The sequence below is a fragment of the Sinohyriopsis cumingii genome, chromosome 6 (assembly GCF_028554795.1).
Source record: "Sinohyriopsis cumingii isolate HCF-2022 chromosome 6, ASM2855479v2, whole genome shotgun sequence".
NCBI lineage: Eukaryota > Metazoa > Mollusca > Bivalvia > Unionida > Unionidae > Sinohyriopsis > Sinohyriopsis cumingii.
Genome location: NC_142966.1, coordinates 42,297,492 through 42,311,827, shown reverse-complemented (window position 1 = coordinate 42,311,827; position 14,336 = coordinate 42,297,492). Strand labels below are relative to the sequence as shown.

General features: G+C 34.4%; 1 protein-coding gene across 1 annotated transcript; it reads right to left on the bottom strand.

The window, feature by feature from the left end:
• Window positions 1–326: 326 nt before the first annotated feature.
• On the bottom strand, window positions 327–13,213 carry LOC149796793 (uncharacterized). The gene is made up of 7 exons (XM_089961444.1): window positions 13,129–13,213; window positions 7,861–7,998; window positions 5,356–5,490; window positions 4,088–4,225; window positions 3,187–3,324; window positions 1,525–1,677; window positions 327–701 (listed from the first exon to the last, which is right to left on the bottom strand). Exons 1-7 carry the CDS (start codon window positions 13,185–13,187, stop codon window positions 647–649), a joined length of 816 nt encoding a protein of 271 aa, XP_089817570.1. The 5' UTR covers window positions 13,188–13,213; the 3' UTR covers window positions 327–646.
• Between the last annotated feature and the right edge of the window lie 1,123 nt (window positions 13,214–14,336).

Sequence of the window (14,336 nt, the reverse complement as noted above, 5' to 3'; positions counted from 1 at the left end):
GTAAAAGGTTACCATCAGGTGTAATCGACAAAGAAAACTCCAAGCTATTCGTCCTGTATGCAGCATACCTTGTCATGCAGTGTGCAGCTATCTTCTGCAAATAAAGGTACTGAAACTTGCAACTTATGCAGATGACGAACACTTTATTGAATGATATACTGTAAGAATTTGTATTCTAATATTAATTTGTTTTTGTTTGTATATTTTTTTAAATACGTATTTATTGATTGTATTCAGATCATTTATTTTGATATCGTGTAATCTTCCATGGAAGGAAATAAAGATGATGATGACTGCGCAATAAAAACAAACAAATCCAAAGGGTATACAAGTGAAATTACATTTTATTCATTTTAAAACACAAATAACCGAATCTTTAATTATTAACGATGCCAAACTTAACACTGATATGTCACCTGAAGGCTAAAATCCAGGTAGATAATCCGTTATTTAATCCTTGTTGTAACTAGTATCACATACAACCTGGGTCCTCTTGAACCAGAAATAATCCGGTCAGAAAGATGCTTGCTAAACGACACAATTACTAAACTATATATGACGCATGTTTATTTGTTTTGTTTCCTCAATATCGATGAAGCCTGGAATGCAGCAAATGCTAACTTGGAAGGGTTTTTGTTCTTTTGTGTTATTTTTTAGTAGTAGTTGATGCACATTCACCGAGGTGAGCCAATTTCACGCGACTGAAAAAAATAAAGTGATTGTTAAAGACTGGATTTTAAATTTAAATGAGCCATTTGTATCCGTACATTATATATAATTGTATAAAAATTTTAATCAACGACAATAACACACAAGTTCACCTGTTCATGTTATTGCATCCTCTTTTTATTTTTTTCAGCTTAGATATCAAATAAAGGTTTTAGGGGCCCCGGTTGGTTGAGTGGTTTAAAGCGTTCGCCTTTACCGATCAATGTCATGTCACCTCTGCCCGCTTATGTCTGAGTCTCATGCTTGGTCAGTGTAGATGTAACAGTTTCCCGTTGGTCAGTGGTTCTTACCGAGGCTTTCCCGGGTTCTTCTCTCACCATTTTTCTGGCCGCCATTTATAGCTGCGCTGAGAAATGGCGTTAAACCCATAACAACAACTCGAGGTGATAAATTTTAACTTCCATGCTAAAGGTGTTCATGGAACTGTACGATGTAGTCTGTCGTTCATGTTTTGCCCCAATCATGCATCATGGCGTCGTACGTCTTTTCAACGTTGTTCATCTTAGCTTCCAAAACCATGCATCGCGAACTTAAGCATGTACGAATAATAAAGACAAATAATCAAATATGTGTGCCATTACTACCAATGTTAAAAGCTACATTTCGAAACTGACCCCTCCGGTCGTCTAGTGGTTAGAGCGTCCGCATCTGATGCGGGAGGTCGCGAGTTCCAACCCCAGCTGAGTCCTGCCAAAGACTTATAAAAATGATACTAACAGCTTCCTCGCTTGCCGCTCAGCATTAAAGGGTTAGTGTTAGGACCGTATGTCTAAAAGGAAGTATGAAAATACTTACAGGCATTCCATGTTGCACATATTTCCGTACGTCTGTCCGTCTTGACCACAGACAGGTTGGTACATAAAGGTGCAGATGCAGGGAGCATCCTCTGTCTCCTTGACCATGGGGACAATTTGCTTGCATTCACCTTGGTAATCCATCTCTGCTCCACTGAAATTCAGGCAACCATGAGTATTTGTTGTACATTTGAATGACTATGGAATATCACATTGCAAAAAGTCAGAATTTTGTCTGGGTTGAGGGTTGTTGGATTGTGTAATGCTCTTTTACGTTAGTCTTATTTATTTATGCTTTATCTTATTTCTTAATTAGTATATTCCACGTTGCACATTGGAACTAACATCATACATTTTAGAGATGTTCCACATGATACACAAAACTTGTCAACACTAAAAGTCCTATGCCATCGATTGACCAATATTTTGGTTGTTTTGTGATAATTAGCCTTTATCAGAATGTTTACCTCTGCCATCACTGAGACAAAATCATCGTTCTTTACCATGAGACTCGAAGCAAGGTTGGAGATTTAACTGGTTCTATTTATATCTCATATTTTCTTCAATTTATTATGTTCATCTTTTGTGTACGGTTTTGTTTTCATTCATGAAATGTACACTTACATTAAGGCAGGACTCTGAAGCAGACACAAATTCAAAATTATCAGAAATAAGTCCTTTTTACACAGCTTCAAATCTGAGAATTCCATAAAATGGAGAATGTATAAACTCTCCTTGTGAAGAGAAAGGTACATGAAAATGTATGTATCTCAAAGCTCTATTTTAAATCCCTTTTTATTGATATACATGTGAAAATCCCAGTTATATTTACCAGCTAATACAAAAGTAGCAGTAATAAGTACATGATAAATGCATTATCTCCATTAGATGAGATAATATATATATATATATATATATATATATATATATATATATATATATATATATATATATATATATATATGGATAAAACTAGTGAAAAACGGATATATTGCACTAAGTGGGTGAAAATTCATCCACGAGATGAAAGATATCGATATCCATTCGTAGCAAGCACATTTTTTTAAAAACAATTGTATTTTCAAAGCTATTGCCTATCAGGATGTGTTGTATAACAAACTGAAGAAGCTTTTTTCATTCTAGATCCATGGGGATGTCAGCGATTTACCGTTTATGTCCTGCTGGGTTTTATGATTATTCTCGTAGAAAATATAAACAGTAAACACATTTCTCCTTCTCGGTTCAAAGTAAAATAGCAAATTAAGACTGACACTAATTCACACCTTGTTGAATTTTGAACTCGTTTCTAACAATATGCAGCCATGTTAACCTCTGGAATAAAATAGCGTCTGTGTATAATTACAAATTTCATGGTAATAATTGTATCAGTGTATATCGATGGCCAGTGTAAAATTATATTTTTTCACTCCAGTGAAATATCAAGATTATTTCTTTATAAAAAAATCCAGTAATTCACTACATAGCAATATATATATATATATATATATATATATATATATATATATATATATATATATATATATATATATATATATATATATTACCTCGTTAAATAAGCGATCATCTACTATAACTAAGAGACGTTTGCTCCAACATCTATTGAACAGGACAAAAAAATGTATCTTTGTGACTTCACCATTACCTGCATTTCATGGTGCACGTATTGCTATATGTGTTGCCGTCCTTGCCGCACATTGGTTCGAAGTTGTAAGGACAGACGCAGACACTTTCAGCTGCCCTCTTCACCTTGCACTGCCCCATGTGGGCCATTGCAACACCCCTGAAATGAAATTTCAACAATAAACTATAGGTACGCATTATGAAATTGTGTGGGAACATTGTGTTCTGAAGGACTTTTATTTACTAAACTTCACCAAAACTGGAACTGCAAAAATTATTTTTGGGGTTGCATTTGATATTTGTATTTTGTTGGTTTTTGTTGTTGTTGTTTTTTTTTTTTTGTTCTGTTCTTGTCTTTTCAAGCTGGTCTACTATAAAAGAAACATGGGGTTCGTTTGATCTCACATGAGTATTCCTGTGGAATCAGATATGAGCGTGTTAAGATTATAATTCCACGCTTCGCCTTATTTTTGCTTGCGTTGTATTACGTGATTATATTTTTCAACATGGTAGCTGTTTGATCAATGTCTCAATTGGCCTTGGCATTTAGTTTGATACACTATCAATGGTATGACATTTTACTGTAGTTTGTTCGTTTTGTGTTGACCTGCACAAACATAACCAGCTACTGTTCCGTATTAGAATTTCTGCAAACGTTCACATCGACGTTTACGTCTTGACATTGAATTTTCACCTAACGTTCACATCAACGTTTATTTTCTACACAAGATCTAGATTTATGGAAGTCACACTAACTCAGTACAGCGTCGGACTCGTAATTCATTCGATGCGAGTTCGATACCCGCCCAGACCAGCTAATGCGAAAAAGTGTTTAGAAAATTAAAAATAGCTTTATGACATTCAAAAAGAAGAATAGATATCGCTCGTAAGATTCACCAAGAACAAAAATTTGCATAGCTTACTTGCACTTGAGGGCACACTCGTTTCCATAGGTGTGACCATCAGCGCCACACACGGGGTTATATTCCATGGTACAGACACAAGCGTGTTCAGCAGAATTCGTCGCCTTGCACTCTCCTTCATGAGCCAACTCGACACCACTGTAAAAAGTTACTACATTATTCTTGGCGAGAAATGATATGATATTGAAGTTAAACTCTCTTTACCAGACCGCTTTGCAACAGAAAAAGAAAATCTGTTGTTGAAGAGATTTCACTAGCAAATAGCAAAAACTCGACGGTGAAAAATTGCTTGATAGAAAACGTGGGAAAGACTGGTTCTAAGAGCTGCTGATGGGAGGTTCGACTTGACTTTTTATACTATGTCTTCAAGAATCTGGCTGCAATCAGGTTCCTCTTGCATTCTTGGAACGTAAGGACAGCGATGCGTTGGTTGTTCTTTTGTTTTTTCCTTTTCTTTCGGTTCGTAGCTCACCTGGCCGCAAGATGAAGTGAGCTTACGGTATGTACTTCATCTGTTAACATTTTTATTTAAAACTTCCCCCAAAATCCCTTGAACAATTAGCACTTGATTTAATAGCGAGTGTTGTCGTATTAATGGCTGTCAAAGTCGTGCAATTATGTACCGATTCCTCATCATATACGGGTTGGTTTTGGTGTTTTACGACACAGGAATACAAGAATTATTTTTTACTGCCAAGGCAATTGGAGCAAAGTGGATTGTCAAAGAGCACATCACAATAGTCTATATCGTACGATCAATTGGTAGGATTTGAACCCGCACAAAACAATCACAAAACAGAATTTTACCAAATTGGACAGAAAACATCCCGACTCAAAGGGCTTTTTGACTGTACAAACGTTCCCAATCCTTCATCAGGAATAGTCGCTAATAAAAATGTTAACGACTTTTCGCTAAAATAATTTTACCAAGTTTGCCAGAAAGAATCAATGTATAAAAGGATTTCAGACTTATTCAAATGATGCCGATTTTCTTTCAGATATAACCGTTGTTACTTAAATAGGTGGGGAGGTGAACGGAGTTTGACTAACTTTTATTGAAGTTCATTTCGTATCAACTAACGATAGCTATCATTTGTAGATGGTAAAAGTATTTAGAACATATTGTGCAATTAAGTTACATGTATGTGTCCACAAATTAGGGTTTACCTGCAGGTATCACCTAAAATAAGGACCTCCAAATGGAAACACATGTTCCCCGGCGACGGCCTCAGTAGTAGCTAATAAAGCTGAATCTCTTTTAGACTTACCTGCATTTCATGGCGCAGTCGTTACCATATGTTTGTCCATCCTTTCCGCACACGGGCGTGTAGATCATAGGGCATACGCATCCATTGGTTGACCGTTTGGCCTTGCATTCACCTACATAAGCCATTACAACACCTCTGGAAAACGAAACATTTGTACCCCTTAAAACCGATGACTGGGTCTAATTCGCAATTGGATCCAAACTATTATATAGTTATCACATTTTCTTTGCAGATCTAATTTAATAAAATAGACTTAAAGAACAGGTAAGCATCTAGTGGCGAAGCCATGTGGACAGAAGGATGTTTAAACAAGTATTTTCTCAATTTTTTAAAAAAAAACCAAATAAGATGATTTTATCCCCCAATTTTTATTTTTTACACGAAGCCTTCATTGCGTTGTCTTACTTTTCTCCTGCTATTGGCCGAGTTTTATCGGTGCAAAATAATGTCATTTTCCTTTCGTTTTTATCTCACAGACTCAGTTCACGAATGATGTAGATTTCCATATACAAGTTGACTTATTAGTCCTACCTTTGTTTCGTTTTTTTACTATGTTCTTTCTCTGGGTTCAACGCCTGACTAAACCGCGCAACATCAAATGTTAAATATTTGATCACGTTTAAAAATTGTGACATCCTATATATTAGACAAATCAGTCAACAAATATCTAAACGTATGAACCATCAAAGATCAGACATAAAAAAATTATATTGATCATTCGTTTTCATCTCCTGTTGCCACACATTTTAACGAGAGTTCCCAAAGTTTGAACGATTTTTCATTTCAACCCCAATTGACATAGTCGATTCTAAGTTGGAACGTCTGTTAAAGGAAACCTATTGGATTCACCGTTTTAATATATATATATATATATATATATATATATATATATATATATATATATATATATATATATATATATATATATATATATATTCTTATGTTACGTGTTTAGGCTCGAATAAACAGCAAAAAGTGAAAACAACAAGGTTTGGAAAATATACAAATTTATTTCACTGGAAAAATTATGTAAAATATCCAAAAATAATCCAAGAATAATCCACGAATAAATTTTTTGAAGTCCTAATAATAAAATGGTCCTATGATTTCAAGGTCGTGTCCTGACGAAGAATCCAAGATGGAAGACGATTACGTATGCTGTAACCTGTAGTGCTGGAGTCTACAGTTCCTTGTAGAAACAAGAAATATCCTCCGATTTTGGAAATCTGAATACATTTTTTATAAGAGCTGTCTTTGTTCAAGAATTTCACATGAGTACACGTATTTTCCAAGAAAAAAGAATTAATCCTTTTAAGTCCAAATAATCTGGAGAAAAATTAACATATAACTCGAAAACTCGAAAACTGGTCACAGACACTTTCCAGTATAAAATAAAAGCCCAAAACTGAGAATATCTCTCCAAAACAAAGATCATATCGTATTCTAAAACGCAAAAGGTGGATCACGTGATCATCTTCCAGAACCTCGTTGAAATTATTAACCTGTTAAAAATTACGTACACCCAGAGTGTCCCTGACGAAAATCAATCATTTTTCTCTAAGAAATAAAATTAAAAAATTGTTTACATCTTACACCAAGTAGTCCCATCATGACCTCGACAACAACCAATCATTTAAAAAAAATAGAAAATGCGTGGTTGCTACTAATTTTGAATTAAGGTAAGGATCTAGGTCAACACCTGGTGTTTACTAAAACGAACAGCAAGGATTAAACAATTTTCTGGAAACAGTATCATCTCCATTTAATAAATTTACATTACAATAGCATGTCATGAAAAATAAACAAAACATTTTAAACTGACAAACAAACAATTACATTGAAATAAATATATATTAAATTAGATATATTTAAATCAAATATACACAAGAATATCTCTCTCTCTCTCTCTCTCTCTCTCTCTCTCTCTATATATATATATATATATATATATATATATATATATATATATATATATATATATAATATGTTATGCTCTTAAAACTATCTTAATTTAGGGATTGGCATATGAATTACGTCCCTTTTCTACAATTATTTAAGAATAACTTTATATTATTCTACTTTATGGAATAACTTAAAATAGTGAAAGTGTTAACTAATACTATAACAATAATTTAACTGATTAATTTTAAAAGAAGAAATATCATAAGAAAATGATTAATACATTATAATTAATTTATTTATTAAATTTATATTTATATTTATTGCAGGTAGTATGCGGCCATTAAATGCTTCAGTTCTGATAGACTAATGAACAATCTTCAATACTAAAAAAAGATATAATATATTGAAATTAATGCATTATACATAATAATAAATATATTAATAAAACTGGCTATATCTATGTGTTTGTAAATTGACTAAACAAAACGCACATTCACTGATGCACACACACACACACAGACACACACATACCCCACACACACACACACACAGAGGCACACACAGGTACACACACGCGCACATACCGATGACCCTATAACTCACCTGCATTTCATTTCACATTCATTTGCATAGGTAACATGGTCAGTTCCACAAACGGGCTCATAAACCCGAGGGCAAGGGTCAGGACAACTGAACTCTTTCGGTGTGTGACAGGATCCAGTGTGCTCCAATTGAACTCCACTAAAAATGTAAACAAAATGTAGTACTAACACATGTCCACACGTGATATTCTATCTGAAAATATAGAAATCCACTTTCTTGTTAATAGAAACCATGACAAGCTGTTTCGAACGTGAACTCATTTGTGACGTAATGAGGCAACTCGTGACGTACAGCTACATAGAATGACAAGTAGACAATTTCTCCACGCATTTTTAAGTTTCGTTAAAAATGATATTTGGAATAACAATTCATTAATGTCATAGATAGTTTTAAAGCACGTTGTGTGTGCGTGCGTTCGTGTATGTATGTGTGTCTGTGATTAAATAACAACGCAAATTTGATAACTCAGACACACTATCTTATACTTATGGGATCTCAACAGAGCATTCGAATGCTCAAATAACTCCTAACTTGGTAGCTTTTTGTGCAACATGACGCAGTGTAGTACACAGTTCCGACAATATTGAATTCGGGTGAGAAAAATTTTGAATAAAATAAGTATAGGGTAATATTACAATTCTTCATGTCATATGGACTCTACGTGTGACATGCCGGATAAAATTACGAAAAAGAATTGAAAACAATTTCTTTTCTTTTCCTTACTTCAGTTGGAGTAAATCGACTGGTTATACAATAATTGACCTGCTAGTTTCATCCATATTTTGTGAGTACAGTATATTGTTAGTTTCGTTCAAAGCTTATTACAGGGAATCAAATGTTCACTAATTCTTTCTCAGTGAGTAGGGATTTAAACATAAGCTTAGAAAACAGATAGACTACGGCTTACTTTGATATGATGACAAGATTAAGGAAAGACAAAAGGGGATCAAATTAAATAAAAGAAAGAAAAATAAGTCATGCCCAGCCATAGGAATAATCAAATTAAAATCAAACACATTTTTTTCCTACCCTGCTTTACCTTCATCATACTGATAGCGTGATAAAACTAATCTCCCTGCCTTTTATTTAATTACTCTATTAATTAAAACATTAAGTCTCCCAATCAGCTTATATGCAATATCATCTTACAACATAAAATCACAAAACAGTTGTAAAAGCATATTAGGACTGAGCAAAGGTTGAGTAAAACTTTAAGCCCAACATGTTAATGCCTTATTAGATCAGAAGCGCTTATGGCCACTAGAACAAATCACATTCTTGATTAAAACATACCCCAGTTTACACTGTTTCGTTAACCTTTAGATTTATCAATACGATATATTTGTGTGGTGTTATTATAACAACAAATTTGTCATTGATGCCCCCCCCCCAATAAAAAATTAAATGTACTATTTTTATCATGTGTATTAAGAAATTATTACTGTACATACATTAGCTTAAGTGTGTGTGTGTGTGTGTGTGTGTGTGTGTGTGTCCTTTTTTCAACTTTGCAGATTCAATTAGATGAACACGTTGGTATTATAATAGACGATCCGGCCTAAGCTGATTCTTTTTCCCAAATAATCGACATCGCCTGATAAGGATGCCTTATTCGAGGAATGTTCTTAAAATATAAACGTTGTTACACTAAGTGAAGTACGTGGCTATAGATATGTGTCCTCATATTTATCTCTAAAAAAAAGTCGCTGTTTAAATAAAATATATAATAAACATTAGTACTTGGCAACGGGTCAAATGCAAAAATCGATTTTTAATTCATCATAATCAATCAGCTATTTTAATTGATTGGATATATTTTCTCTAAATTTTTCATGGAATGTAATGTACTTCAAAAACAAAATTATAGTATAGCTCATTGAACTTCAGGGCGCACTCTTTTCCATAGGTGTGACCGACAGTGCCACACACTGTACCTATCAATTATTGTAACTATCCATTATTGTACATATCCATTATTGAACATATTCATTATTGTACATGTCCATTATTGTATATATTCATTATTGTACATATCATTATTGTACATATCCATTATTGTACCTATCCATTAATGTACATATCCATTATTGTACATATCCATTATTGTATATATCCATTATTGTACATATTCATTATTGTACATACCCATTATTGTACATATTTATTATTGTACATATCCATTATTGTACATATCCATTATTGTAAATATTCATTATTGTACACATTCATTATTGTACATATCCATAATTGTACATATTCATTATTGTACATATCCATTATTGTACATATTCATTATTGTACACATTCATTATTGTACATATCCATAATTGTACATATCCATAATTGTACATATTCATTATTGTACATATCCATTATTGTACAAATCCATTATTGTACATATCCATTACAGTAAAACTCTTTACCAGTTAACTTTCAGACTGAAAATAACAAACATACTGCTTGTAAAAAGATGGCCGTGAAAGACATTTCGCTAGCAACAAACGTAAAATATAGATGGAAATTTGTTGGAAGGAAAACATAAGCAAGAACTTACGAACGATGTATCTGTTGTCGATTTCGACTATATTGGGAGGTTCGACTTAGATTGTTTATCCTATACGTTATTGATTGGTGACTATATTGAGATGTTCGACCTGGAGTGTGTATCACAACATATGTTAGGATCTAGCTCTTGTCTTGCGTCGTCTGTTCAAAATGTCATTTACAACTTCTCACAAAACACATCACCAGTTTGCACCTGATTTTATAGGAAGCACTCTGATACCATTGGCTGTCCCAGAAAGAAAGCGAGGAGAGTTGTAACGAAGAAATCCGGGCACAGATAGCCAGATACTCCATCGATAATGGTGTTGCCAAGGCAACCCGCACATTCAGTAGCGATCAGTGAGACCACTGTATTGAGTATGCGAGACCAATACATAAAGTTAAAAAAGCAACGTGGGCAAGAACTTTCTATGTTACCCAAATCACCCCAGGGCAATCCTTTCATGCTAGGAAGTATGCTTGATGCGGAGATACAAGATTGGATCAAGAAAGTTAGAATTAATGGAGGAGTGACCAATATTAGGAATGTAATGGTTGGGGCACAGGCTGTGATCATCAAACATTGTTTTCAGCCAGCTGGCACGTTACGCATCACAAAGCATTGGGTGAGGTCGTTACTTCGCCGTATGGGATTTGTTAAGCGGAAAGGAACGAAAAGCATAAAACAGCTGCCCGTGATTTTGAAGACATTAAGAAAACGTTCTTGGAGAAAGTTAACACTAGTGAAACATCACAATATTCCAGACTGTCTTATAATAGATTGGAATCAGACTGGTACCAGGTGTGGACTGGACGATGGAGGACCTTGGATCTAAGCAAGTCCGCACTTGATGACAAGAAGCCGACTACGATTTTACTCGCAATAGTAAAATCGGAACTCTCCTGCCCCCCCCCCCCCAAGTCATTTACTCAGGGAAGACTGGCAGATGCCTGTCTAAGGGTGTTGTTTTCCCTGACCACTGGGATGTGACTCACGCAGACTCACACTGGAGTATCGAAGAATCTACGACACGTTATGTGGATAATGTCATTATTCTAAAAGTGGACAAACTACGTGACTGGCTTCCCCTTGTGCAATACAATCAGTAAGCAGTGGCAATGTCTGATGTGTTTAGAGCCCACCAAAGTGCGAAGATGCTAACTAAATTGAAAAACAGTGGAATCACTCCTTTGTTTGTGTCTGTCTCTTGTGCAGACCGACTTTAATCACTAGACTTGACAGTAAATAAAGAGTACATATAAGAATTAAAGTGACACTTCCACGAGTGGGTATGCTAAACAGGCCATGGACGCCATTACGGAAAATGAAGATGTTACTGGTGACGATCAGTGCACAGTATTAGTAAACCTTGCAACTTCGTTAATCAAGCCAATTCACGCTGAATGGATAATTGTAGCTCACGCGACAATGAGTAATAGATCGGACTCTAATTATCAGTGGTTTTGAGAAAACTGGATTTGTTTAATTCAGCAATATGGGGATTATTTACCTGAGAATCATTAGTGAGTACCATACGACTTGATTGACACGATGTTGAGACAGTAGCTTTGTCCAAAAATCTGTGAAGTGTGAGTTTTAATACTCTGCTGTAATTAATGTATATGCATAGTGTTTCATTAATAATAGTGTTTCAAGAAATAGTTATGGTATTTTACAGGATTGTTGTTCTTTTGAATTAAATATGCATAGATAAAATGATATGTGCGTTCAGAAGGATTTAAATGCTTCAGTTGTACTCGAATGAAGGATCGATTTAAATAAGTTTTAAATGTAATTTTCATATACTGTTATTTTTTGTTATTTTTTTTTTCATTTTCAGTATTACTATTGCTTGACTGCTTATGTTTTATCTCTATTTTCTCTCTATCCTTACTTACCTCACATAGCGATTTAAGGCAGTGAGTGTAAAATTACAGCTGTTGGATACCTTATCGAACGTTTGCATTGAAGCAATATAAAATGATTTAGAATTCTTGTTTCAAAAGGTTAAAAATAATAAAACTCACGTAAGATCTAATATTTAATTACCAGATTATAGTATTCACCTTGAGTTATCAAATACTAGTAGCTGTATAAATCTATAGGAATAAAACACTGTCAGAAAACGGGGTGGGGGTCATCATCCTACTTGGCTCATTTTTTGTTGGGGATTTAAATTCGTGGTTCAGGGCAACAACGAAAACCACGAGAAAAGTTACCCCACGATGATATTACAGTACTTTAATGGACTGCTACTGAAATTTTTTTATGTATGACCTTATAGAAACAATGCGCTGCCTGAAGTAAAACCTGGAGAATCATTTTTCCTTTGTGAGAAGTATGAAACTTTAAAGCCGCACATTTATCTAAAACGTTGAGCATCGCGTGCTGCATATTTGATTTTCACAGCGCATTAATGTGAATATGTTTAAGTAGTGCTATGGCCAGTCGATTCAAAGTTCACGAGTTCTACGCATAAGGAAGCAACAACAAAAACATGTCATTGTATGAAGATATCACACTTAATTAATGAATGTCATATGAACGTAACAAAATCTGAGCTTAGAGAATTCGAACGAGATAAGAAAATTAGGGTTACGTCAGCACAATAATGGCTATAACGTAAAATGAGTACTTCAAATGTTCTGAGGAACAAAATGACATAGATACATTCCTGGCGACAGCCTCAAGAGTACATTGTGTTGAATCTTTTCTAGACCTACCTGCAATTCATGGTGCAATCGTTGTTATATGTCTGTCCATTCTTTCCGCACACGGGCATGTAGATCAAAGGACATACGCATCCATCAGCGGACCTCTTGGCCTTACATGTAATGTAGCCCACAACATGAATTCTAAACCAGTTATTTAATGTAATGTAGCCCACAACATGAATTCTAAACCAGTTATTTAATGTAATGTAGCCCACAACATGAATTCTAAACCAGTTCGTTAATGTAATGTAGCCCACAACATGAATTCTAAACCAGTTCTTTAATGTAATGTAGCCCACAACATGAATTCCCTCGGTTAATTAATATAAAATAGTCCACAACATGATAGAAATACCACATGAACACATACTAACTCTTGGTGACAAAGATAGTACCATCACAACATGTATAGTCATTGTAAGACGTTTCAGTATTCCTGTTTCCGTCGCACCATTATCAGCAGGAACCTTCTAATTGATGTGGTACTGTATACATCTGTTGATACTTTTAAAGAACGGCAGTCTTTAACTATACTCTGCACCCTGATATAACCGAATTTTTCCTAATTTTATTTTTTTTATGTAAATAATGTTTTACAATTACAAGTCTTATTTTGAATCAACTTTTCTTCTTCTCATTATTATTATTATTATTATTATTATTATTATTATAATTGCACAATTGAAAATAGCCTCTGGAGAGTTCGTATGTCTAAACAAGTAGATTTTGATAGATTCTCTTCGATACACGAATACTTACGACCTGCCTCAGTGTGGCAGTCGGCTAAAACCAGACAACACACTAAGGTATTTATATATGTAGCTAAACTATGGGCTGCTGTTCCTCAAACACAGCTTGATATGTGTATTAGATGTGGGAATGTTTATACAGACTTCATACTTCATTGTTGTGTTACTTGTCCTTATATGTCGAATTTTAGAAACTCTTTCTGTGATTTCCTTACTGATAAATTTCCACTGAGCCTGCACATTATGTTATTTAATGCAGAAGATGAGCTGCAACTACAATATCTTTTAGGTAAAAGGTTACCATCAGGTGTAATCGACAAAGAAAACTCCAAGCTATTCGTCCTGTATGCAGCATACCTTGTCATGCAGTGTGCAGCTATCTTCTGCAAATAAAGGTACTGAAACTTGCAACTTATGCAGATGACGAACACTTTATTGAATGATATACTGTAAGAATTTGTATTCTAA